Below are 23,712 nucleotides of genomic sequence, written 5' to 3' on the forward strand. Positions count from 1 at the left end.
GTTAGTTGTAAGCAACATGTGGTGAGAAGGGTACGTGAAGATAAACGAGATAAGATGCTGTTTGTGTCTGCAACTTCAGAATCTTAGCCACAGATTGATCACCCATTAGTTTCTTCCAGCAATGCCCTTGCATTTTCTCAATGGGACAACGTATCCAAACCAATAGATATATTACCAAATTTCAGGCTATTGGAAAATCATGGATGATGGTGGAGAAAGTTTACTCAAAGGAGAATATACGTGGCACTGAAGTAAAACATAGATAGTCCGATGCACCTCTAAAAAAGGGGTTAGATGTTGTCTCTTTTTTGAGCTAAAAAAGCTCAGTCCATCAGCTTTTGCACCTAAGATGGATGGAATCCCAAACGTCTTCCTCTTATGTTATTTTGTTGGGATTGAATCAGGAATTGAAATTTTATTAGGGTTCCTTTAACTCATAATTCAAATTATTATGGTCTTCTTTCCAAAAACAAAGGGATGTGCTAAGGTCCCAGGTATCATCTCGTTGATTTGACAGGTTGATGGGAAAAAAGAAAAAAAAAATTAGGATCAAAAGCCCATGCTGCTGGACCAGACCAGGTAGTTAATATTACCAAAAATTCAACGGGAAAGTTTGTGAGCTCTGGAAAGTCTCTCAACATGGGCCGATTTATGGCACTCAAAGCCAGCGTAAATATCGAGGATGCTGCCAAGAGTATGATGGCATATAATCCGATTATCTAAATAAAAAATCTGATTCGAAACCCTCTACTCCCCTTATATTAAAATAATAATTATCAAGAACGCTAGCCACATTGGAGATCTCAAGCTGAAAGAAATAACACCATCACCAGGAAGAGACTTTCCAAACCATTTTCAAGATCAACATTTCCCAGGCTATATAATATGTATGTGAATTTGCCTAGGTTGCAATTTCTTGATGATGTACAGAAGAATAAGTATTGCAATTTGTCAATAATCCCTGCTTCTGTTGGTAAACATGACTCGTAAGTCATAATTGTAAGGACCTTTAGCCTGTTATATAACAAGGAAAATAAAACAGAGAAATAGGACAGAAATCACCTTGGGAACCACCTAATTATAGAATATGACAACGAAATCCAGGGTGTCCAAGATTCTCCCAAGTTCCTAACTTGGGTAACTGACGATATTCAATGATGTTCTTGTTAGGGTCTCTGTCATTGGAGTTAGAACTGGTTTATGAATCAATGGCTAGGATGTTAACCGTTATAGGATACAAATGCAGTGTATATTTATCCAATCCAAGTCTCTCATGATCACTTCAACAAAACAAAGTAAACTGAGAAGGGTTAACTTGGGAGAGTTAAAAAAACGTGTCTAACTTGTAACAGCCTACAACATGGACATTTCAAATAGCTGCAGTTACACACGCTTGGAAACGCACACTATACAATATTGCTTTCAAATTGACCAGATTCCGAGCAATTTCAAATTGACCAGATAATTGTATTTTTCGCCCATCCTGCCAAAAGCCATCATGTTTGAAGAAACAACTAAAGTGATTGTTGAGAGTGAAAGGAATGCATTACAAGAAATTCAACAATAATTTATTAAGTCTCAAAGTATACAGGTAGCGAAGGCCATTTATACCATAATGTAATCAAGAGAAATTATATGGCAGCCTCAACTTCATCAGGAATCGCATCCACACCATTTGGGGTTTCTTCTGATCGGAGCTGAGTAGACACATCGTCTATGGCAGAGTTCAGCTGTGCAATCTTCTCAGCCAGTACTTTCCGTGTTTTCTATAGAAGGAAGTGGACCATTCATAAAACATGAATATTTTCAGATAATAAATGTAAGGTGAAATGTGATACAATAACTTAGAATATTTCAGAACAGAAGCAAAAGCAGTTTACGGTATTCTAGAGATAAAACAAGTGAAAATGTGAAAATGGAAAGTGGGGAAATCACATTTCAGCAGAACACTAATACTACATGAGCAACCAAATAAATATTATAAAGCAGCAATAAAATTCTAATATTTCATGATTATCCATTAGGAACAAGTAAATCATATGCATTTAAAATTTTAAATACTAATCCTGTGAATTGATTATAGACAGAGTCAAGGGCAAGTTTCCACCTCCAAAGCCTTTTCTTCGTCGTATATGAATTTGGGCAGTTTCCTCATTAAATCCTTTCGGTCAGCTCCAGCCAGAGTTTTGCTGATCTGTAGGAGATGAATCAAAATAAAAAAATGTAGTGAGAAAAAAAACATATCCAGATCGACACGTGACAGTCAAAGAGAAGTGCTAGCTGCTGGCCACCCACAGTATAGTGGCTTCTACCATTTGCAGGTAAAGTTCCGGGTAAAGAAGCACCAGACCTGAGGTGCATATACACAACTGAGTGCGCCAACTATTAGTCCTCCCAATACAAAGCCACCTGCAAAGATGCTTGCACTACTTGGCCCTCCACGATCACTGTAATAACAAAATATAAGCATGATACTTGCATTAATAATTTCCTGTCATATATAATATGCCCCAACCTAACCCAAACAAAAATAAAAACTAAAGTTAAAGTTAACATATAAATTCAAAACCAATAATGATCCTTACTTTAAACTCAGAAAATCAAGAGCTATGATTCATTTTGAACTGTAACTTGCATATTGAAACCACACATAAGAACAACAGTTTTAGGATCACAAAGTAACAGCAAATATAATACCTATACCCAGCTTGAACTATGAGTGGCCTTCTAGACATACTCAGTTGCATTTTCCCCATGCGATTGGTACTAAGCAACCGGTTGGTGGGGGCTGCATTTCCAAGAAATTGGTCCAATGGCTTCAGGGAAGATCCTAGAAAAGAGTCCACAGGAATAGATAAACATACATACTTTAAAACTAAACAGAAAACAGTGTGGGAACCTAGCTCCACAGGTAGAGATATATTATGTAGCTTTATTGTGAGCAACAAATACATTTTTAAAATATAATCCCACGAAGAAACAATGAAAAACAACATAAAACCTTCTGCGACGGGTTTGAATTATGGTGAGTAAATATGCAGCATGAACCTCAGCAGACTGTCAAGTATGCCAGCCATCTACATTCAAGAACCACTGCTTCCTAAGGCGACAAGACATGGAAAGGGCAACCAACTCTATTACAAATATTAAAAAAAAATTACTTCTATCATTTTTTTAAAAACAAAAAAGAACAAGAACAAAAACAAACCAATAAGATTATTTGCCTCATATACAAGAAAATACAATATTTGAGTATGAAGCATGGTTAAATATCTGAAATCCAGTATTACAAGGTTATCAAGTATCTTAAGATTGGGAATGAAGGCGGCCATGCCAGTACGATAAGTAAAAATCCAGGTGCGGATAAACTCTTCGACCTAAATAACCCAAGCAAGCAGACCCTAAAAAATCTGAAGAGCCTGAGCTAGATTTCTGAAACTCAACATCCAAAGCCCAATCTCCATAAAAAAATTAAAAAAAAAAAAAAAAACCTTGATTCAAGTGTTAGATTTTGTTAAAATAATAAAACTATTTTGGGTATTTTAGATAATAATGTAACAATGTAGTATTTCATTTTCCTTATATGTTTAAATAAAATCTTGTGCATTGATGGAGAGTCAACTATATTTATGGTAATCCAAAATCATGGAGATTTTGAAGTGTAGGAGAAATGTGAATCCCACATTGAGTAGTTATAAAATAGACAAGATGTTTATAATGTTTATATTGAATCCTCCTTAACATAGAATTGTATTGAAGTGAAGGAGAAGAGGGCTTCAAAAGCTGCCTAGCAGTGGCAGCATACACATCGTCATGAGGAGCACTAAATTATTTTTGAAATATTAAGTCTTGCCTACAAGAGTTACAGATCCGAAATTAAATAGAAAACTAGCCGTTTTCTAGCTGTTGATGTGCCTTATTACATACAGGAGTTACAAACTCCATATTCAAGAAGGGGATTTAATATGCACATCATGTGGGATTTATGGCCATCAGTTTTGAATTTGAATGGCCAACTTTATTGTACTCTTGATGGTCTATAATTATATAATCACCTGACCATTTCGAAAATGATAACAACTTCTCTCCAACAATTCCTTTCTATCTCAAAATTCTCATAAAGGGTGTTTTAAGTTATTATAGAAAGTGCTAATCTAAAATAACGAGGTTTTGTCAATACTCTGTAGCACGAAGAAAGGGGACAAAATATGTTCTAAAGAAATCTTCGTTACGATCGAGACTTGAAGTCCGAAATATTTTTTGTTTCCGTGTTTTTATCTTATATTTTCTTTTAATTTTCCAATATCAAGAACTCGATACATTTAAGACCCAATTTTATATTCAGCTGAAAAGTTACATTCAGATGTTTTACACTCTTGTGGGTTTTTCTAAGATGAGCAAGATCAGCATCCCATAAAAAAAGGGTATTATATACAAGTCAATCTATCATCTCTACAGCCTTCTTTCTCTCATTCTCGCCGAGAACCACACTAATTTTCTAAGCATGCAAAAAACCCATGAATGAAACTAAAAGATGCAGATTCCCAAAACAAAATACTTTAAGACAAAGATAATTATTAGAACATAAGCTGAGAGAAGTAAACATTAGCTAGTTCAATAAAATGGAATGAACGCGCTACTAAATATCTTTCAACTTGATCGATAGGATATTTCGGACAGGTTGTTAAATTTAAGAACGCAATCAAAGAAAAGAAAGAAAGGAAAAAAACACAGAATGGAGAAATTGCTGTAGGAGAATCTGAAGAAAAATTAAAATAATCCGAGAAAGGAAGGCAGAAATGCGAGAGAAAAGGTTACCAGGTAACTGGGTAACCGGATTGCTCATCAAAATCAACGAATTCGAAACAGCGGCCATTGTTTGTAAGCAAAAAGGCGCACCGAGAGAGGAAGTGTGGGAATAACTGCGAGACGGTTTCCAGCAGTGAACAATAAAGCAGATAAGCTTCCGGAATTCGATGATTACTAGGCTTCGAGGCGGAAACTTAACTTTAATTTAAGGAGACATTTCGTTCCAAACTATGACCATTTTTTAGCGAGTTATTGCATTTTTAAATAAAAAGTTTTATTCCCAAGTCGGATAAGTATAATATTTAACGAATGATTTAAATTTTAAAATTTATCTTTTAAATTAAATTATATCATATAAATATTTTATATCTACTTAAAAATAAAAATTTTCATTTTTAACCTAAACCTTTTAATATCAAAATCCACAAGTTATATTACCAGATTTTTTTTATCCCGTACTTAATGATCAAAATCAATAATTTAAATTGATTTCTGCTAACTATATATATATTTTTTATGCATTCTATCGATATGATTGGTCAAAACAATTATTTTATATTAAAAAAAATAATACAGTTAATTATATTAGTGGAGTGCATAAAAAATACGTAAAAGTGACTACAGATAAAATTTTTTATTTAAATTTTACTATGCAATCTTTCATCTACATTTTCAAAATTTTCTTTATTAAAAATTTATAAATAAAATATAAAATTAATAATCTTAATTCTATACATTAGAATATTCTCTTTGGTGTCTTTAAAGCTAGCTACCTACTTTCCTAGCGGGGAAAACAATAACTATAAACATCCATACATATTATATAATTCTCCAAAAGACCTTAATAATCTTTATTCTATACATTAGATTATTTGGCATTACACACCTACCTTTTAAGTAATATTTAAAAATAAAAACTAATTTTTAAAGGGTATTAATTAGATGGAATTTCTTTTTTAAATTTGGCAAACAATACTTACAATGAGTGCTACAACTACAAATGGATTACACATAAATAATCATACAAATTAACGTAATTTTATTTTATCTGTCAGATTTATTTTGACAAACTACATAATTAATTTGTGAGATTACTTTTATATACATACTTCTTTTGTGGTTTCTCATATATTAGACATGCACACCGGAGTTAAAATGCACGATCCCAATCTTCCAACAACAAAAGGATGACATCCTAGTTGAACTATAATCGATATAATACTGATCTCTCTTAAGAAATTTTTAACACCATCTACTAGCAATAATCCCACTTATAGATCACCGGATTGAACAAAAGCTAGAGGAAGCTGGGAAATTGTCATTAACCTATCAGCTCGTAATTAATAATTTAAGAATAAGAGGTGCTACAGTTTTATATAAAGAGATTTTACAAAAAAAAATCTATAAATTGATATGATTTTATATATATGATACGTTAAATTTATTTTATAATAAAAATAATTTTATAATATAATATATCACATTAAATCTTATTTATTTTTTTTGAGATCTCTTTATTATTAAATCATTTATGTCAAGAACACCCACTGTTAATTAACCATTTCGACTTTGACTGGTTTCGTTCTCTATTTTGACTGCAATATTAGCGCCTAGCCGGCTTGACGGGGCAACAGCTAGCATTCTAAGGATTACCTACCGTACGTATCGTTTTCCTGGAGGAAAAAAACATAAGTACGGGACAAGTTTAACGTATCATTTTAGGATCTCAAACGCGCAATCATCAGCTTTTCCAAGGGTACTTAAATGCTTATAAGATCCATCCTCTTGTTGCCTAGGAACTGCATGCAAAACTTATAATTCTGGGAATTAGCCTAGTTTTTCTTAATTAAGATCGTGTCGACTGATCATATGATCTATCCCAAGTACGTACTTTAGTTTGCTTAATTTTCTTGAAGCAGTGCAGTAATGGCTGCCGGTAGTACTGCTGCAAGAGATAGGACTCTGGAGGAGACACCCACATGGGCGCTGGCGGTTGTGTGTGCTGTTTTTGTGATTATATCTGTCCTGATAGAACATGGGATTCATTCCGTTGGAAAGGTATATTGTTTTAGCCAATATCAATCATGCATGGGTTTTTTAATTTCTGGGTACGTAGCATATATATGCATGCATGCATGGTTTACTGCTACATCTCCCCCATTTACCTTGCTTTTTTCTGTCCTGATCATGCAGTGGTTTCAGAAACGCCGGAAGAAGGCCATGAGTGAAGCATTGGAGAAAATCAAAGCTGGTTAATTATCTATTAATTAGAGTATCGTATTTATAATTTTTATATATATATATATATATATATAATTATTGTGCCATTAATAGATTGGAGTGTTGGTCCAACGAGTTACATATATATATATATATATATATATATATATATGCTATATATTACGACACTCGTCTCAATTTCATCTTATTATATTATATGCTGACGCGACAGTATCCATCAACCGTGCATTAGATTAAAATGATACATTCAAAAGTGAAACATGATATATATTTACCAATCACATTTCGCATTAAAAGTAATTGTCTGTTTTCTGTGTTGCAGAGTTGATGCTGTTAGGTTTTATTTCCCTACTGCTCACCGTGAGTACGAGATTTATAGCAAAGATATGCATCCCAGCAGAACTTGAAGACACAATGCTTCCATGCAAACCTTATGATCAATATAAGAAGGACGACACAGATGATGATGATAAAGGAGGTGGCAATTATGACAGAAGAAAGTTACTTTCATATGCTGAAAATGTAGTATGGCGCCGAGTCTTGGCTGGCGGCCCTGCTGGAGACGACTACTGCTCAAAATATGTAAGAAACTGCATGTTATATCTCCTTATACTTAAAAGTGTCTATTGCCCAATAAACAGTACTCTTATTTTATACTTTTCTTCTTCGTTCCTCTCTACATCCTCACAGTAATATTCTTCACAAAATCTTTACAATAAATCACAAAATCACCATATAAAATAATCACAATCACCACAACAGATCACAAAATCACAACAAGCATAGTAAGTATAGACCAAACTCACCGTAAATCATCTCAAAATCACCATAGGATGATCACAAACTCACCGTAAATTATCTTAAAATTACCATAGGATGATCACAAATTCACCGTAAATCATCATAATTTTACAAAATCACAAAATGTACAAATTTACAAAATTACAAAATGGGAGAGGAAGAGGCTCGACTGGGCATGGAGGAGCAGGAGAGGTGCCGTGGAAGGTTGGTGGTGGCGTCATGGGCTGTATGCGGCAGATCTAGGCTGTCGTGGTGGTGCGGTAGCGTGGGCTTGACTAACAACAGCGCTACGGGGAGAAACATGTGCTTGTAGAGGCGCTGTGTGGTAGGGCTAGGGAGGAGCTACGGGTGGTGAGTTTTATGGAAGTGGTCCACAACGTGAGGGGAACTCAATAGTGGTGCAGCTTGGTGGAGTTAGGGTTGAGTTGCTGTGGCGCAAGGGTGGAGAACCCATGCGTTTAGACCCATTTCGAGTTGCACACATGCGGCAAAGGGAGGAGCTGTCAAGGGGCTTCGACGGTGGGGTTTGGTTGCCTGTGTGAGGGGAAGCTGGTGATGTGGTCAGTGACGCAACACGGTGGCGCACGGCTGCTTGAGGGAGGAAATCGGGTGAGAGAGAGGGAAGACGTGGCTGCTGAAGTGGAAGGAGAGAGAGGGGGAAAGAGAAAGTGAGGAGAAAATGAAAGTTTTGGAGATTTAAATCCAACCTTTCATCATAAGTCTCTAAATTTAATCCAATGGTAGAAATTTAAACACTGATTTGAACTAATTTAAAATAGATAATTAAAATATAAATATCATATCTTAATAAACTATCAAATTTAATTTATAAAATACTAATCTTTCATCATTAAATAAATGATGAAATTTTGTTAAATATTTTAAAAAAAGTAAAACTATATAAATAATTAGAATTTTAACATAATTTAAATATGATAATATTCTTAATTAACTAAATTAGGCAAACGCCCCTTGGACGTTACCCTATTACTAGTATATATATATATATATATATATATATATATATATATATATACATATTACTTTAATTCTGAAACATGATTTAAGACTTTTAAGCAGGTTTTTCCTTCAAACTTTCGGATTATATATTCATCCAAATTAAGTTTGTAACTTTGACATGAAGTGTCCGTTGAAAATAGGAGAAGCAAGTCTTATTTAAAAGAGTATTAATACTACGTACAATTGTAGAGTGTGCAGGCGGCACGTAATCGTTTTGAAAAATAGTAAGATCTATTATTAAAAAATTAATTTTTTTTCATTTACTCACTTTTTCAAATAAATTGTGAGGCATTTATGCACTTCACGATTGCAAATATCATTTCTCTATTTAAAAAGTCTAATTTTAAAATATCGTTGAGTACCTCTTAAACAAGTACATATTTTCTTAAGAGAATTAAGTACTGTCATAACCACAAATAAAAATCTCATAAAAATAAACTTACAAACTAACACGTGTTAGATATACTTTACAATAAAAGTAATTTCATAATCTAACATACTACATCAAGTTACGTCAGTTTGTGAGATTTTTTTTATACATGGCTAAACCATTTTTTTTAATTCGAATTTTAAAGGGACGTAGATGACAAATTTAATCCATTGGGTTCCATTTTCCAATTAAGTTTGAAGAAAAATTATATTTATTTGTATAGTGATCATGTGAAGGCAAATAACCCATTAAGGTTTTGTGGTATTTGATTAGGATAAAGTCCCGTTGATCTCACCGTCTGGGGTGCACCAATTGCACATATTCATATTCGTCCTGGCTGTTTTTCATGTCCTCTACAGCGTCATTACCATGGCACTGGCGCAAGCTAAAGTATGTCGATCTCCTTTATTATATTAATTCTTAATAAGGCTATTTATTTACTATTTTTGGTTGGAAAATATTTTCTCCATGCTAATATAAAATTACTGCTTACAAAGGAGAAAAAAGGGTAATATTTATTTATTTCTTATTTTTATGGATTTGTTTTAGAAATATTAAGTTAATATATATAAACATCAAAGAGATATTTATTTATTTCTTATTTTTATAGGTTTTTATTTTATTTCTTATTTTGCATGTGGATATTGATCAGACGAACAAATGGAAAGCATGGGAATCGGAAACATCATCCTTGGAATACCAATGCACCAATGGTGATTTTTTTTCTTCTCTTGGAGTACTATACATTTTATTTTGAGAAATGAAATTCATCATATTTTTTAAAGAGTAATGTTACATTTTATTTTGAGAAATAAAATTCATCGTAATTTTTAAAAAGTAATACTAGATACCGTCATATGTTGTAAGTAAATATAAGACTCACATAAAAAATTTTTTTTTAACATTAGACCTCGCTTTTTTTCAAAAAAATGTGTGGCACTTGTACAACCCATAATTATATCTAACATTACTCTTTAACATTAGTGAAACATCAAAATAATAATTAATAAATTATTTTTCTCTTATGAATTATTTCATAAAAAAAAAAAAGTGATTAAAAAGGCCTATTAATAATTTCTCTTTTATTTTCTGCAAATTGATTGGGTTGGGCCTATATTTTTAGGAATTGAACCCAAAACTAATAGGCAATGGAACTTTTGATTCTTCAGACCCAACAAGATTTAGGTTCACACATCAAACATCTTTTGTGAAGCGCCACTCTGGCTTCTCAACAACAACTGGAATAAGATGGATCGTAAGCTTCTTCTTCTTCTTATTTCGATTTTAATTTCTCTGAATTTGTTGTTTTGGAATGATGTTTTTCATGCATAGGTGGCGTTTTTGAGGCAATTCTTTGGCTCGGTGTCAAAGGTGGACTATGCTACTATACGTCGTGGATTTATAAATGTGAGTGAATTATGACCAGTTTTTTCATACTCTTTCTTTCTGTCTTCGTGTATGTGTACCATGCAAATCAGACCAAACTCAAAACACATTTGAATTGAAAAATTCTTCTCATCTGTCAGTACTATTCACCATCCCACAATCCACACTTTATGAAAAACACCCTCTCACCCTATGAAAAACACATCCACACCCTATGAAAAAGCTATAGATATGAGGTATGAAAGTGAATAGTAGTTAATGCATATCATTCATTATTTGAATTGCAGGCACATTTTGCCCCAAACAGCAAGTTCAATTTCCATAAGTATATTAAAAGATCCATGGAAGATGACTTCAAAATGGTGGTGGGTATCAGGTCAGTCTCCATGCATCTTTCAGTCCAAATTACAGTACTACTTTAATTGTTTCCTTCGCATTGTTTTCTCGTCCTAAAGTTTCTGTTTGTTCCTATTTTTGCAGCCTTCCACTGTGGCTTTCTGCTGTCATTTTCTTGCTTCTCAATGTTTACAGTAAATCTCTGATCTAATTTCCTGTGAATAATGTTAGATAATACTACTACATTTGAGGCGTATTTGGGACCCAAAAAACTACTTTTTCATGGTGGGCCTCGCTTTTTTTCAAATAGACTGTGCAAGACTTGCACACTTTATAACTGTATCCAACATTACTCAATATTAAATAATTAAAAAATTTAATGACGATGATTTTAACAATTTTCTCTTAAATGATGCAGAATGGTACTCGCTCACCTGGTTGTCATTGGCACCACTAGTTGTAAGAAATTGATCAGAACTGACCTTAATTTCTATATACTGGTTGTCTCAAAACATACATAATCTAATCATCTTATACTATAGTTTGAAATTATTTAAATATTAGTGCTAGCTGAGCTGCTGATCTGTATGATATTATTAATTTCTTGCGCAGATACTTCTACTAGTTGGCACAAAGCTTGAGCTTATTATCATTGAGATGGCTCAAGAAATACAAGATCGAGCAACGGTTGTTGAGGGAGCTCCAGTGGTAGAGCCAAACAATAAGTACTTCTGGTTTAACAGTCCTCGATGGATTCTCTTTCTCATACATTTTACCATTTTCGAGGTAAAATGTCGCTCGACTATCTTAATATTGTACTGATTTTGTCATTTATTTACTTTAAATACAACATAGAAATAATGAAATTTACGATTAAGAACATCATTTGATCTCCAATATTATTACATAGTTGTAACATGACTTGAGTCATTTGTACAGTCAGCTTTCCAGTTGGCATATTTTCTTGTGGATTTGTGTAAGTCATGATTTCTGCACTCAAGCTATTATTTCAACTCATCACCTTATTTTATCCATTGATTAAAGTGTAAAAGTGGAACTAATTTCTTGCATATATAATTGTGGAAATATTAGATGGCCAGTATGAGTTTGGGATGACATCTTGCTTTCGTGGAAACTTGCCGGCAGCATTGACTAAGGTTTCACTCGGCATAGCCCTTCTCATCCTTTGCAGCTATATCACCTTCCCTCTCTATGCCTTAGTAATACATGTAAGTAGTAGCTAATATTTGCGGATTGATTGAATTGGATTGTTCGATTTTAAAAAGAGATAAATGCATTATGTGAGACGTTCTACAACATTAAATTACCTGAACTGATATCTCTTAGTGTTAGACCATCCAGTCTGTTTAAAAAATTAGAGAATGTCTCGATTGCCCATTTTGAATTTGAATTCAGTGAACTAAATGTATCATCAAACATGAAAATTTTGACTCTCAATTCATCATGTCTATAGATGGGATCTCATATGAAGAAAGCTATATTTGAGGAGCAAACAGCAAAGGCTCTTAAGAAATGGCACAAGGATGCAAAAGATAGAAACAAGTTGAGGAAAGCTAGTGGAGTAGATACTAGTTGTTCAGGATTGATGGGTGGGGAAAACACACCTAGCCAAGGAACATCACCCAGACACTTGCTCCACAACTACAAGTACAAGTCCAGTAAATTAGAGCTCGAAGCTGGTGTTCTCAGTTCCCCAAGATCCCACCAAGATGATACTGACCTTTCAGAAATTGATCAGATCGGTTCCCCTGATCATCAATCAATAGGTCATGATCATCATGATCAACCACCAAGAGATGAAAACTTCCATAGTATTGATTTTTCATTTTCTAAGGCTTAAAAGGGCACCCAAATTTTGACAATTAAATTGTTTTTCTTTTTGGGTAGAGCTACCATTGAGTCAGTAAGTAATTAGTCCCTTTCATCCATACTAACTCATGTTTATTTAATTCCTACGTAGTTTTTTTAAATTCTTGTAACAACAACAAAACAATTATGCAAACAAAATTGGGTTGAGTAATTCTACGTACAGTAGTGGAGTGCGCAAGCACCGCATAATTATTTTGAAAAAGAGTGGGATCGATCCACTATTAAATATATTTTTTTTTATGTGGATCTCATATTTATTCACTTTTTTTAAATGAATTGAACGACACTTCCGCACTCTAAAATTGCAAATACAATTTCTCCTTACAAAATTTATCGTTGTTCATGCGAGTTCAGAGTTTTACTTACAACATTAATAAATACTCAATAAATGACTTACGACTCATCAATTTGGTTTTTTGTATTTTTTTGAAGTCACCCATTTTCTAGAACGTTTTAAAGAGTTTGAAATGCAATTAAATGACCACATCTGTATTATTCTTGATTTTAACATCATGCTTCTAATCAAAGTAAGATGTAGCATTTAATTACATTAATTTGGAGGGCTAGCTATTAAAAGACAAAAGCAAAACCACATATGGGAATCGATGAGTTTTTTAGATTGATGGGCACTACAATGTCTAGCTAAGTTGCTTTCCCGTGACTGCTTGTTTATCTCTCCAGCCTATTTCTCTCTACCTAAAGAGCCAACAATTACAATCTCATCGCCCAGGGGGTTGGAGCTTTGGCTCCTCCCTCCCTCCGCTCAACCAGCCATCGTCGTCACTGTCTATAGGTTTTTTTTAGTTTTTCTCAAGCTTTCCGATGATAGCATCTAGATACTCTGATCTACTGCTTTTTGGCCTTCCAAGGCTGCCACGCGCCCCACCATCGGACTCTCCATCGTCGATCTGTCGAACGGTAGGAGAATATCATCCAACGAGTGACGCATGTATCTCACGCGCGGCCTACAATGCACATGGATTCCACGCATCGCCTTGCCAAGTGGAGCCCTCTGCCGCCACACGTGACAGTGTCGGGATTAGTGGTTTCGGCTCTCTCAAATCTGACTATTCTTTTTTTTCCTAGTGTGGCGCGTGATCTACACGCGCCACCACAACCAGTGACGGTCCTATGCCGGTGTATCAGTTTATCTGCAGGTTGTTATTCTCATATGTTCCTGTTTTCTCTAACCACTGATTAAGATAAAATGTCGGTGATAGTCTCCCTCAGCCGGACTAGACCAGCAAAATGCAGCACACTCATTTCGACTGCAACTTTTAGTTGTAGTTTTTTAGTCTGTTTATCAGACATTGTAATCGCTTTTACGTTGCATTCTCTTTCCGAGACATGGGTTAGAGTCAATCTTTTGATTCGAGAACTTGCTTTTTTTATTTTTATTTGATAGTGTTGCTTTTGCTTTTTTTTTTGAAGGATTGTTGGGAACTCCTATCCTATAAAATCTTGTATTTATGTAATTACGTAGTTAAATATATGCTTTTCTTGAAAAAAAAAAAAAAAGTTGCTTTCCCGTGAAGGAAACTTCGAATTAATAAAACAAAGAAAATTCCAAATCATTAGTGGGACAGACAAATGCATCAATCTTCATATAATTTAAGGGTCCAAATTTCCTCTAGATTATAAAAAAGGAAAAAGAAAAAAGCACTCGCAATAAAACAACACAACCATATTAATTAAGACAAAAATAAAGTCCGTCTTGAACAATAATATATTATATAATTATAGTCCAATTGTTGATGCATCCCACTTTAAGCAAGTCAAAGCGCTTATTTTCCAGGAATATATATATTATATATATATATATATAGTATATATATAATCCCTAAAATGTCTCATATCTATTTTGGCCCCATTGCAACAATGTTGCTCATCGATAAGTTTATATGTTACATTTGAAGTGAATTTTTATTTAAATATTTAATTTATAAAATCACTCAAAAAATATCGTAGCGCTTAATATGATTGATAATTACAAAATAGCTCATTCATAAATTATTTATTCATAAAAATAAATTTACAAACTGATATGTCTTGATGCGGTAAATATTTTAAATTGTGAAGTTACTTTTTATTGTAAAAAAAAAATTAACGTATTATATAAAGTTTGTAAATTTAATTTTATATAATTTTTTTATAGCTGTAAACTATAACACTTCTCTATATGAATATAAAAGGCAGGATGTTTGTACAATGAATAATGCTACATGTAGTTGTGAAGTATACAAGCGCTATCCAGTCGTTTTAAAAAATAGTATGATCTATAATTAAAAAAATAATTTTTTTTTTCATATGGATCCTGTATTTATTTATTTTTTTAAAGTGATTACACAATATTTACATACTCACAATTGTAACTATCATTTCTCTTATAAAATTAAAATCGGTTACGACATAAATTTGGATGCAAGTTTTATAGTTATGGTTGGACCACATCTTGAATCTGACCATTTAACAAAAAGATGATCCGATTAGACGCTGAAATGTCTACGTCAATGGAGTTGCCATACCCAACCTACATTCTCAATCATTCCACAAAAATAGATACAGAATCTTAGGAAAGTGGAATATTTGTGATCTTTTATTTGTCTTCATGTTACCCAATCAAATGCCAAAACTGAACTGCCTTTTTGTTTGCATCTTCTCTCAAGAATTCTGGGATTTGGATACATATTTTCAATTAATTGATACACCTAGTTTCAATTCACATGAAAAGACAGTGACACATTTTTTAATAATTATTTTTAATAAAATAACACAATAATTATAAGGATTATGCTAACGGGCCGTCTAGTATTTTTTGCTGATTGTACCGTTAGTTATAAATTTATTATTTTATTTTAAATATTTTTTTAACATTTTCAATTATTAAAAAATATATAATTTTAATAATAGTCACTTTTTTAATTATTAAATAATATATATATAAATAATTAAATTGAACTGTAATTTTGAGAACTTCTATTAACATTTTTCTTATTATAATTTGTCTAAAGTTAATTCGCATGGCAGTGCTACCTTATCACTGGAGTGTACGCTTGACATGGACACTAGGCGTGGCTGCCACACTGACTCGGCTTCATTTGAATTCAAAACACATTTTAATTCATCTCATCTCATCATTATAATTTTTTTAAATTTTTACAAAAAATATAATAAATAATTCAATTTTTTTAAATTTTAAAATAATTTTTCTAAATTCTTACTCAAAATATAATAAATTATTCAATTTTTATTTTACTAATTACAAACTATCCCAACTCAATTTCTAAGTGAAAAGCAACTGACAAAATGAAAAATAATAATTAAATTTAAACGAATTAATTTATTGAAATATGTATTGCTTTTCATTTAATAAAAAAAAAATATGAATACTTCTCTAAAAAAACACGATTTAGGTAATAAAATAAAATAAGATGGTTATAACCTGCGGTACATCAAAGATGGTATCGCACAGTTTGGTTAGTCCAGTTTTTCTTCTTCTTCCCAAGTTTTTTTTATCTATGAATTGGACTTGACAGGCCTTTAGAACACGAAACCAACTGGATTGGTGGACTAGAAAAGCCCCGTTTTTTTCTTTTTCCTTCTGGGTCGATATTGAAACCTAAGCAAACGCTTCGAGTTCTTCATGTTTTTCACTGGTGAAAGAAAAGAACTCCAAGAATGGACCAGTACTTAACTGGTGAGTCGTGACTCTGACATTTTGAGTTGGATTGAAGTTCCGGGGCTCGATTAGGTTGAGGTGGTTCGTTTTGCTTCAATTTGCTCTTTCTTGACGAGTTTGGAGTGAGTTTTTGGCCATGGCTCGGCATCATGGATGGCAACTTCCAGCCCACACCTTTCAGGTGAATTGAATTGTCTGTACGTTTGGTAGACTACGAAACTCTTGTTCTGGAAAATGTGGTTTGTTGGGGTCTTTGTTTTTTCTTGAACATTTGTTGGGGTTTTTGTACATAAAGCCAATGCTTTTTTCTTTTTCTTTTTTCCCTTGGGGGGTGGTTCTATATACAACTTCTAATTACGTATTATTTGTTTTTTTTTTTTTTTTTTTTAAATCTTATGCTTTCTCGTAAATTATGTTAAAGTTAGGAACTATGATACCGGTAAAGTTGATAGTTCTGAGAAATTAAGGTTTTTGTTCTCATACGCTGTCTCTTTAAAACTAGTGTCGGACAAGTTTGGGGAGTGAGATGAGATTAGAATTTTGTGAATAGTGGTAAGATAGTTTGTGAATAATAGGGAGATAGTTTGAGTTTTATGGAGTTTTGGGAAAGGTGAGAGAAAAATTTGAATAAAAAATATTATAAAGTTAAAATATTGTTAAAATATAATTTTTTAATATTATTTTTGTTTGTAGATTTGAAAAAGTTGAATTGTTGTTTGAAAGTTTAGGAAAGTTGTAATGATTAGTTTGAAAGTATCTATGTTTGAGTGATGTTTGGGAAGGAGATGAGATGAGATAAAAATTTTGGAATGGAAACTTTTTGCAAATAAGCCTAAGTCGAACTAAATCTATAGAAGTAGTCTGATCTAAGTTGTCGTGGTGAGGATGAATATAGTCAAGCACAATTGTAGTCATATTAGATAACCCCCTCTCTAGAAAAAATAAGATAACCTCCAATGGTGATCACGGGTTGTTGGATTTATGTTTTGGGTGGCCGTGAGAGTTGGTACACTGTCTGCACCTTCTATGTGGTTTTTGATAATGAAGATTTCTAAGCCTCATTTTCTCCTCCTGCACAGGTTGTGGCTATAACTGTTTTTTTCTTGCTATCAGTCGCATATTATGCCTTTTTGGCCCCATTTATTGGAACGGAAATATATGAATATGTAGCTATTGGTGTTTACTCTCTCTTGGTAAGCACAATCCTCAAGTTTTTTCCCATCCATAATTACTTGATGGGTGTTTCTGCCTTTGTCTTATTTCTTGATTATCATTTCAGGCACTCTCTGTATTTATTCTTTATGTTCGATGCACGGCTATTGACCCCGCTGATCCTGGAATTCTGCTTGATGCTGACAAGACATATGCCTATAAATCTGCCAATGACAGGGATCTGCATGGTCAGTATTCGTGATACAGTATAGTTTTATTTTTTTTTCTTTTTAAAAACATTAGAATTGGTGAAGTATCGTATTAGATATTCGTGTCAAGGTTCTCACCATTTAGCAAGTACTTTCAAGGGGATTGGATTTGTAATACGAATGATTTTAATGCAGTTGCATGTACACATTGGACCATTAGAAGAAAGGAATCTTGATTGATGTACCTGAGGTTTTTTTTCTCAAAAAAAAAAAAAAAAACAGTTGTAATGACCAAAGGATGTCCAAATCTTTACCAGGAAACCTCTGACATGTCTAGCCACCTAGATTTGTCTACTTTAATGGCAGAAGTGGACTGGTTCCCTTAATGAAAATGAGAGTGATACTCATTTTTCCTTTTTGGTATACCACCGGGTAAATTTAGAACATGAACATCTCCTTATGCCTTTGCTCTTTGCAATTTCTCATTGAAACAGCATGGTGTGTGATTATTGTCTCAGGGAATGCATCTTCTATTGAAGAATCCGGCAAGATGGGATTAAAGGATGGAGAGAAATCTGATAGGCATGGTTCAGGTTGCCGTTCAAAAGTCGGACATTTCTTTTGTGGTTTTCTTGTAAAAGAAGATTGCCGCAGAGATGATTTTCTACAGCAACAATCTGGAGATGAGGATGCTTTATTCTGCACATTATGTAATGCTGAGGTACAAGAGTCTTGCTGGCAAGGCTTCTTCTTTTTGGGAAAAATATAACAAGAAAAAAGTTTGTTTCAACACATGCAATGGTTTGCTTATATTTAGCAAATCTCCTCTGTCCCGAACATGTACCCAGAAAAGTATGCACAAAGGAGAAAAACTGAAAAAAAAAAAAAAAAAAGCTTTTAACAGAACAGAAATTCCAAGACTTGGGGTAAACTCCCAATACCTAGTTCAGATAGTTGCTTATATGTGAAATTTATTAAGTTGACGTAGCACTTTGAATCTTGATTCTCCCTCTAGGGAGGTGATCTTTAGATGTTACTGGTGTTTTTTACCCATTTAAAATATACACTGAGGCCCACTTTTAGTTGATGTGTTGAAGAAGCATGTACAGCAGGTGTTGTATGCATATGAATGCATTAAATGAAAAGTGGCAAGAGTTGCACTCAATGACGATAGAGGTTGCATCTGTAATAATTTGTTGAATAAGGTTTGCTTTTAGTGTGCATCTTACAACTCTTTTTCCCTTTTTTCAAATTCAAATAAAGAAAAGTGGAACATTAGCTCCTAGAGTTTGGTTTATATCTGCCTCTTGAGGATTGTTTGGAGCCTCACATCATATACTGCTTTGCATATTCGGTATACATATCTTCACATAGACATATTATGAGCGAACAAGTTGCAATTAGATTATATGGACTGTCAAAATTAGATCTCAATCTGTGAATTTGTTTTGTAATGTTTGTTGGTGTAATATTTTCTTCTACAAGAACAAGGTCATGTTTATTGAATTTTGTTAAATGGTTTTATCCATTACAACCATTGGTTAGAATAATCTTCATTTACAGATGAAACCACTGAGAGGAGTTATTATAAGGATCACATTATGTCTTTTCTGTAGGTACGCCAGTTCAGCAAACATTGTAGAAGTTGTGACAAATGTGTTGATGGATTTGATCATCATTGCCGGGTAAGCTTAAAAAATGTTCTAATATTCTTGTGAATCTCTGGCTTCAAGGACTTTTTTTTCATCTAAGTAAGCTTCATTTACTTTAAGACCTGCAGTCATGTAGAATTATCTAGGAGGCATCTAAGAAGACTCTATTGCTTAGATGATTACAAATATGTTCCAACATTTCTATCTTAAAGATGATATTCTTGGTTTTGCTTAGCAACATCCTGTCCATATCTCTAACTATTGTATTGACATTTCTAAAATGTGGTGCAGTGGTTGAATAACTGTGTAGGGAGGAAAAATTATGTGACGTTTGTTTGCCTTATGGCTGTGAGTCTCATTTGGGTAAGTTTTAGTATAATATCCTTGTTTGGGATTCTCATTTTCCATGGATTATGGCCTGTCTTATTTGGTATAAATCCTGTTGTTTGATCTAAAAAATTTTCTCTCGGGTTCTTTTGTTGGTGTGAATAACAGCTTATTGTTGAATGCGGGGTTGGCATTGCTGTAATTGTCCGATGCTTTATTGATAAAAAGGGTACAGAGAACCAGATAGCTGATAAACTTGGAGTCGGATTCTCCCGGCCCCCCTTTGCTACTGTGGTGGTATGCTTGCTGCCTTGTTTGCCTTCAGCCTGTATTGATTTTCTCCTTCAAAATGGTATCATGATTTTATATCTGGTGTGGCTTTTATAGATCATAAAAAATAGTAAAATGTTGTTGCAGTTGATGTATTTATTGGCCTGTAAGAATCACCATGGTCGGGCACCTATCATCCATGCCAAGAAATGCCTAATCAGGCTTATCTGTCGGATTCTTTGTATCTGGCTGATTTTGTAATCATACACATGGGAACACGGGATTCTTCTTGGTAAGAAAAATGGCAGAGTCCAAAAGAATCTTTACTGTAGAGATCATCGGTCTATTAAATATTAAGTTATTTTTCAGGGAATCTATCAGCCAGAAAAGTGGACCTAATTTTGGGTTCTTCTCACACAGTCCTACTAGGCTCTACCTACTTGTAACATCAAAATGGTAGATTCTGTAAATGGAACTGATATATTTGGCTGGTTTTTGTCTCCTTACATGGTCCTATGTGGCTTAATCTGTGAATAATGCATGTAGTGCTGTTATTTCATTAAGCCAGCTGAAGTAATCTTGCACCAAGGATTTTTTTTTATTAGTGACAACTTTTTACATCTGCTGAAGTTAAACCAGCTGAAGTGATCTGGCCAGATTATGACTTGAAAAGCAAAGCCAGCTGAAGTAATCTTGCACCAAGAATGCATGTACTACACTTGTTTTGATAATAATAAATCTTTAGACGCTACTTATCAAAAAAATAAATCTTAGATGCTGGGTGATGAAGGAATTGTAAAGCCTGAAACAACATGAATTCTCTGATGATAACAGGCCTTATGCACGGTTGTTTCTTTCCTAGCCACTGTGCCTTTGGGAGAACTATTCTTTTTCCACATGATTCTGATTCGAAAGGTATGTTCCTTAAATGGCCTACCCCCTCTACCTATCTAAACATGCATGTGGTAAACCATTGTTGCTTTTGCTGTAGGGTATTACAACTTATGAGTACTTTGTTGCCATGAGAACCCAAAGTGAACCGCCTGGTCCATCTCTAGATGGTGGTGATCAACAAAGTCTGGCATCATCACCAACTAGTTCATCTGTGACTGCTATAAGTGGTAAAAGCTCTCTTGGAATGGGCTTGCAATATAAAGGTGCTTGGTGTACCCCTCCAAGAATCTTCATGGACCATCAGGTATTACCGCCTTTGTTTATCATATAGAGGAGACTAGGATCTAGATTAAATCTTTGATTAAATGTAGAAATTTCCTGCTAAATCCTTAATTATATTATCCAATAATTTACTAAGAATGAATTCGATTAGGCTGGGGCAAGATGTCACATGATCGCTTGTGTTGTCCTCCTTTGATAAAGTGAATTTTGTGCAAGAATTGATTGTTTTACGAGTGTCTAATGAGCAGGATGAAATTATACCACATTTGGAGCCAGGACGCCTACCATCTACAGTGGATCCGGATGCAGTACCGTCTGACCTGGGAAAAAAGGTACCCCAGCGTCCAGTCCGAATCAGTGCATGGAAACTTGCTAAACTGGATTCTAATGAAGCAATTAAAGCAGCCACTAAAGCTAGAGCATCATCTTCTGTTCTCCGTCCAATTAGTTCACGACATCATCCACATGATGCCGACCATTTATCCAGTAGCAATGTGAGTGGAAGAAGCAGTCCGATCAGTACTGACCAAGGGTTTCGCAATAGAAATGCTAGAGCCAGGACAATGAAGCTATCTCTTCCCAGGAGCTCCTATCCACCAAGTTGCACCAGCAAGGAAGATATTGAAACATGTCATCATAGTGTGAATAATCTCAGCAGTCCTCAATTCTCCAACCTCACACCTTCGCCATTGGAGCAACAAACTGCACACGGAAATCACTTCAATCCTATGTATCAATCGTCGGCTGATCAATCTCCTTGGTCATCAAAGCGAAGTGAACAAAACAAAAATGCAGGTCATAAGAATGTAGCACAAATCCCTAGTAGAAATAGCAACTTGGGTATTGCTGAAAACACGAGATCTTCTGTCTTCTGGGATCAAGAAGCTGGACGTTTTGTTTCCTCATCTTCCAGAGGTTTTGGAACCGAGCTTTTGTACACAGGTCAATCCATTTTCTTTAGTGGGCCTGTTGTGAATGAACAACCTGCCCAAGAAACAAGAGATGGAAGTTCAGTGGCTGCTGGCATGAATCGAGGCTCTACATCAAGTTATTATCAACTGGGTAGGTCACAGAGGGGTGGCCAGCTTCCTGTATTTGTTCCAAGTGATTCCAGACAAGACCAGTTCTCTTCTACATTGCCCTGAGCAAGCCACTGGTTTCTTTTAGCAGATATGTAGATCTAGAGCCCGGATTTTTTTAGATTCTTTTTCTTTTTCAACTTGATTTTTCTTTATAGATTCTATGCAGCTCTTGGATCTTTATGCTATATGTTCACCAATTCATTATGTTGAGGGTTTTAGTTTCTAACTATTATGCTCTCCATGTGTGTCGTGCTTGTCACACTAAACTGGCCCCGTTTGGATTCAGAGATGAGTTGAGATGGTTTTACATGAGTTGAATAAAATATTGTTAGAATATCATTTTTAATATTATTATTGTTTTGAGATTTGAAAATTTTGAATTGTTTATTATATTTTGTGTGAAAATTGAGAAAAGTTAAAATGATGAGGTGAGTTGAGAATCCAAACGGTAGGGGTGGGCAGCGGGGCCCCGCCCCCGCTGCCCCGCCCGGCTTCCGCCCCGCCCCCGCATGGGCGGGCGGGCTAACCCGCTCCGCCCATGCGGGGGCGGGGTCCCCCGCCCCGCATAGAGAGGGTATAGCGGGGGCGGGGGCGGGATGACCCCAGCGGGGCCCCGCCCCGCCCCCGCCCCCGCCCCACATTAAAAAAAAAAATTTTATTTATATATATTAAATAAATATATTGTATATAGATATACACAATTTATAAAAGACTTAAAATTATATTCAAGTCATTGGATTGTTTTGGCCTAGGAGGCCAAATCAATCCAAAATCTAACTCTAATGAGTTTATATTTTTTTATATTTATAAATTTTAATTTATTATTTAAAATATATTATAATTTTGGTCTAAAAAAATATTTTTAGACCAAAAAAAATTTTTTTTTAACATAATGGCGGGGGGCGGGGCGGGTGGGGAAATCCCCAACCCCGCATGGTGCGGGGAAGGGCACCCCCCGCCCCGCACCATGCGGGTAGCAGCCCTACCAAACGGAGCCGAATCTGTTAAATTTGTTAGCAAAGCAATAAAGCTCTTTTGAAATTTTGTTAATAAACAGAGATGTGTTTTGCTTTTCATTAAGAGTATTGAAAATCAATGATGGGAGGTCATTTACATAATCATACTTTACACATAATGGTGAGACTGGTAGAGGGATTAATTAATTTCTCAACCTATCTTAACTTATCTCAACTCATTATTATAATTTTTTTAAATTCTAATACAAAATATAATAAACAATTCAACTTTTTCA

The 23,712-nt window shown here is 34.4% G+C and overlaps 3 protein-coding genes across 4 annotated transcripts; 2 read left to right on the plus strand and 1 right to left on the minus strand.

Moving 5' to 3' along the window:
- Positions 1-1,446: 1,446 nt before the first annotated feature.
- LOC121262654 lies at positions 1,447-5,042 on the minus strand. 2 transcript variants are annotated; one of them, XM_041165222.1, is made up of 6 exons: positions 4,819-5,042; positions 2,698-2,830; positions 2,351-2,447; positions 2,108-2,194; positions 1,612-1,766; positions 1,447-1,483 (listed from the first exon to the last, which is right to left on the minus strand). In XM_041165222.1, the coding sequence occupies exons 1-5, from the start codon at positions 4,874-4,876 to the stop codon at positions 1,632-1,634; spliced, it is 510 nt and encodes a 169-aa protein (XP_041021156.1). In that variant the 5' UTR covers positions 4,877-5,042; the 3' UTR covers positions 1,447-1,483; positions 1,612-1,631. The 2 variants fall into 2 exon arrangements, with proteins under 2 accessions (XP_041021156.1, XP_041021155.1); XM_041165221.1 differs by lacking the exon at positions 1,447-1,483 and having other exon boundaries at positions 1,547-1,766; positions 4,819-5,041.
- A 1,693-nt stretch (positions 5,043-6,735) lies between these two features.
- On the plus strand, positions 6,736-12,884 carry LOC121261998 (MLO protein homolog 1-like). The gene is made up of 14 exons (XM_041164446.1): positions 6,736-6,867; positions 7,003-7,060; positions 7,373-7,632; positions 9,575-9,691; positions 9,954-10,014; positions 10,471-10,556; positions 10,634-10,708; positions 10,975-11,063; positions 11,168-11,217; positions 11,442-11,482; positions 11,636-11,809; positions 11,963-11,989; positions 12,124-12,252; positions 12,498-12,884. The coding sequence occupies exons 1-14, from the start codon at positions 6,736-6,738 to the stop codon at positions 12,882-12,884; spliced, it is 1,686 nt and encodes a 561-aa protein (XP_041020380.1).
- Positions 12,885-16,373: 3,489 nt separating this feature from the next.
- Positions 16,374-22,660, plus strand: LOC121263432 (protein S-acyltransferase 21-like). The gene is made up of 10 exons (XM_041166319.1): positions 16,374-16,773; positions 17,672-17,785; positions 17,872-17,992; positions 18,472-18,674; positions 19,570-19,638; positions 19,897-19,968; positions 20,101-20,229; positions 21,037-21,117; positions 21,194-21,400; positions 21,627-22,660. Exons 1-10 carry the CDS (start codon positions 16,729-16,731, stop codon positions 22,521-22,523), a joined length of 1,938 nt encoding a protein of 645 aa, XP_041022253.1. The 5' UTR covers positions 16,374-16,728; the 3' UTR covers positions 22,524-22,660.
- Positions 22,661-23,712: the final 1,052 nt, after the last annotated feature.

The sequence above is a fragment of the Juglans microcarpa x Juglans regia genome, chromosome 4S, assembly GCF_004785595.1.
Source record: "Juglans microcarpa x Juglans regia isolate MS1-56 chromosome 4S, Jm3101_v1.0, whole genome shotgun sequence".
Classification (NCBI taxonomy): Eukaryota; Viridiplantae; Streptophyta; class Magnoliopsida; order Fagales; family Juglandaceae; genus Juglans; species Juglans microcarpa x Juglans regia.

Bases quoted from the DNA above. Each gene is read 5' to 3' on its own strand.
- LOC121262654 (XM_041165222.1), bottom strand. From the start codon at position 4,876: ATGGCCGCTGTTTCGAATTCGTTGATTTTGATGAGCAATCCGGTTACC. The intron at 2,831-4,818 runs GTAACCTTTTCT...ACTCTTTTCTAG, and splicing joins TCCGGTTACCCAGTTACCTG to GATCTTCCCTGAAGCCATTG. The intron at 2,195-2,350 runs GTCTGGTGCTTC...CATCTCCTACAG, and splicing joins GTTGTGTATATGCACCTCAG to ATCAGCAAAACTCTGGCTGG.
- LOC121261998 (XM_041164446.1), top strand. From the start codon at position 6,736: ATGGCTGCCGGTAGTACTGCTGCAAGAGATAGGACTCTGGAGGAGACA. The intron at 6,868-7,002 runs GTATATTGTTTT...CTGATCATGCAG, and splicing joins GGATTCATTCCGTTGGAAAG to TGGTTTCAGAAACGCCGGAA. The intron at 9,692-9,953 runs GTATGTCGATCT...GATATTGATCAG, and splicing joins TGGCACTGGCGCAAGCTAAA to ACGAACAAATGGAAAGCATG.
- LOC121263432 (XM_041166319.1), top strand. From the start codon at position 16,729: ATGGCTCGGCATCATGGATGGCAACTTCCAGCCCACACCTTTCAG. The intron at 17,993-18,471 runs GTCAGTATTCGT...TTATTGTCTCAG, and splicing joins CAATGACAGGGATCTGCATG to GGAATGCATCTTCTATTGAA. The intron at 19,639-19,896 runs GTAAGCTTAAAA...AATGTGGTGCAG, and splicing joins GATTTGATCATCATTGCCGG to TGGTTGAATAACTGTGTAGG.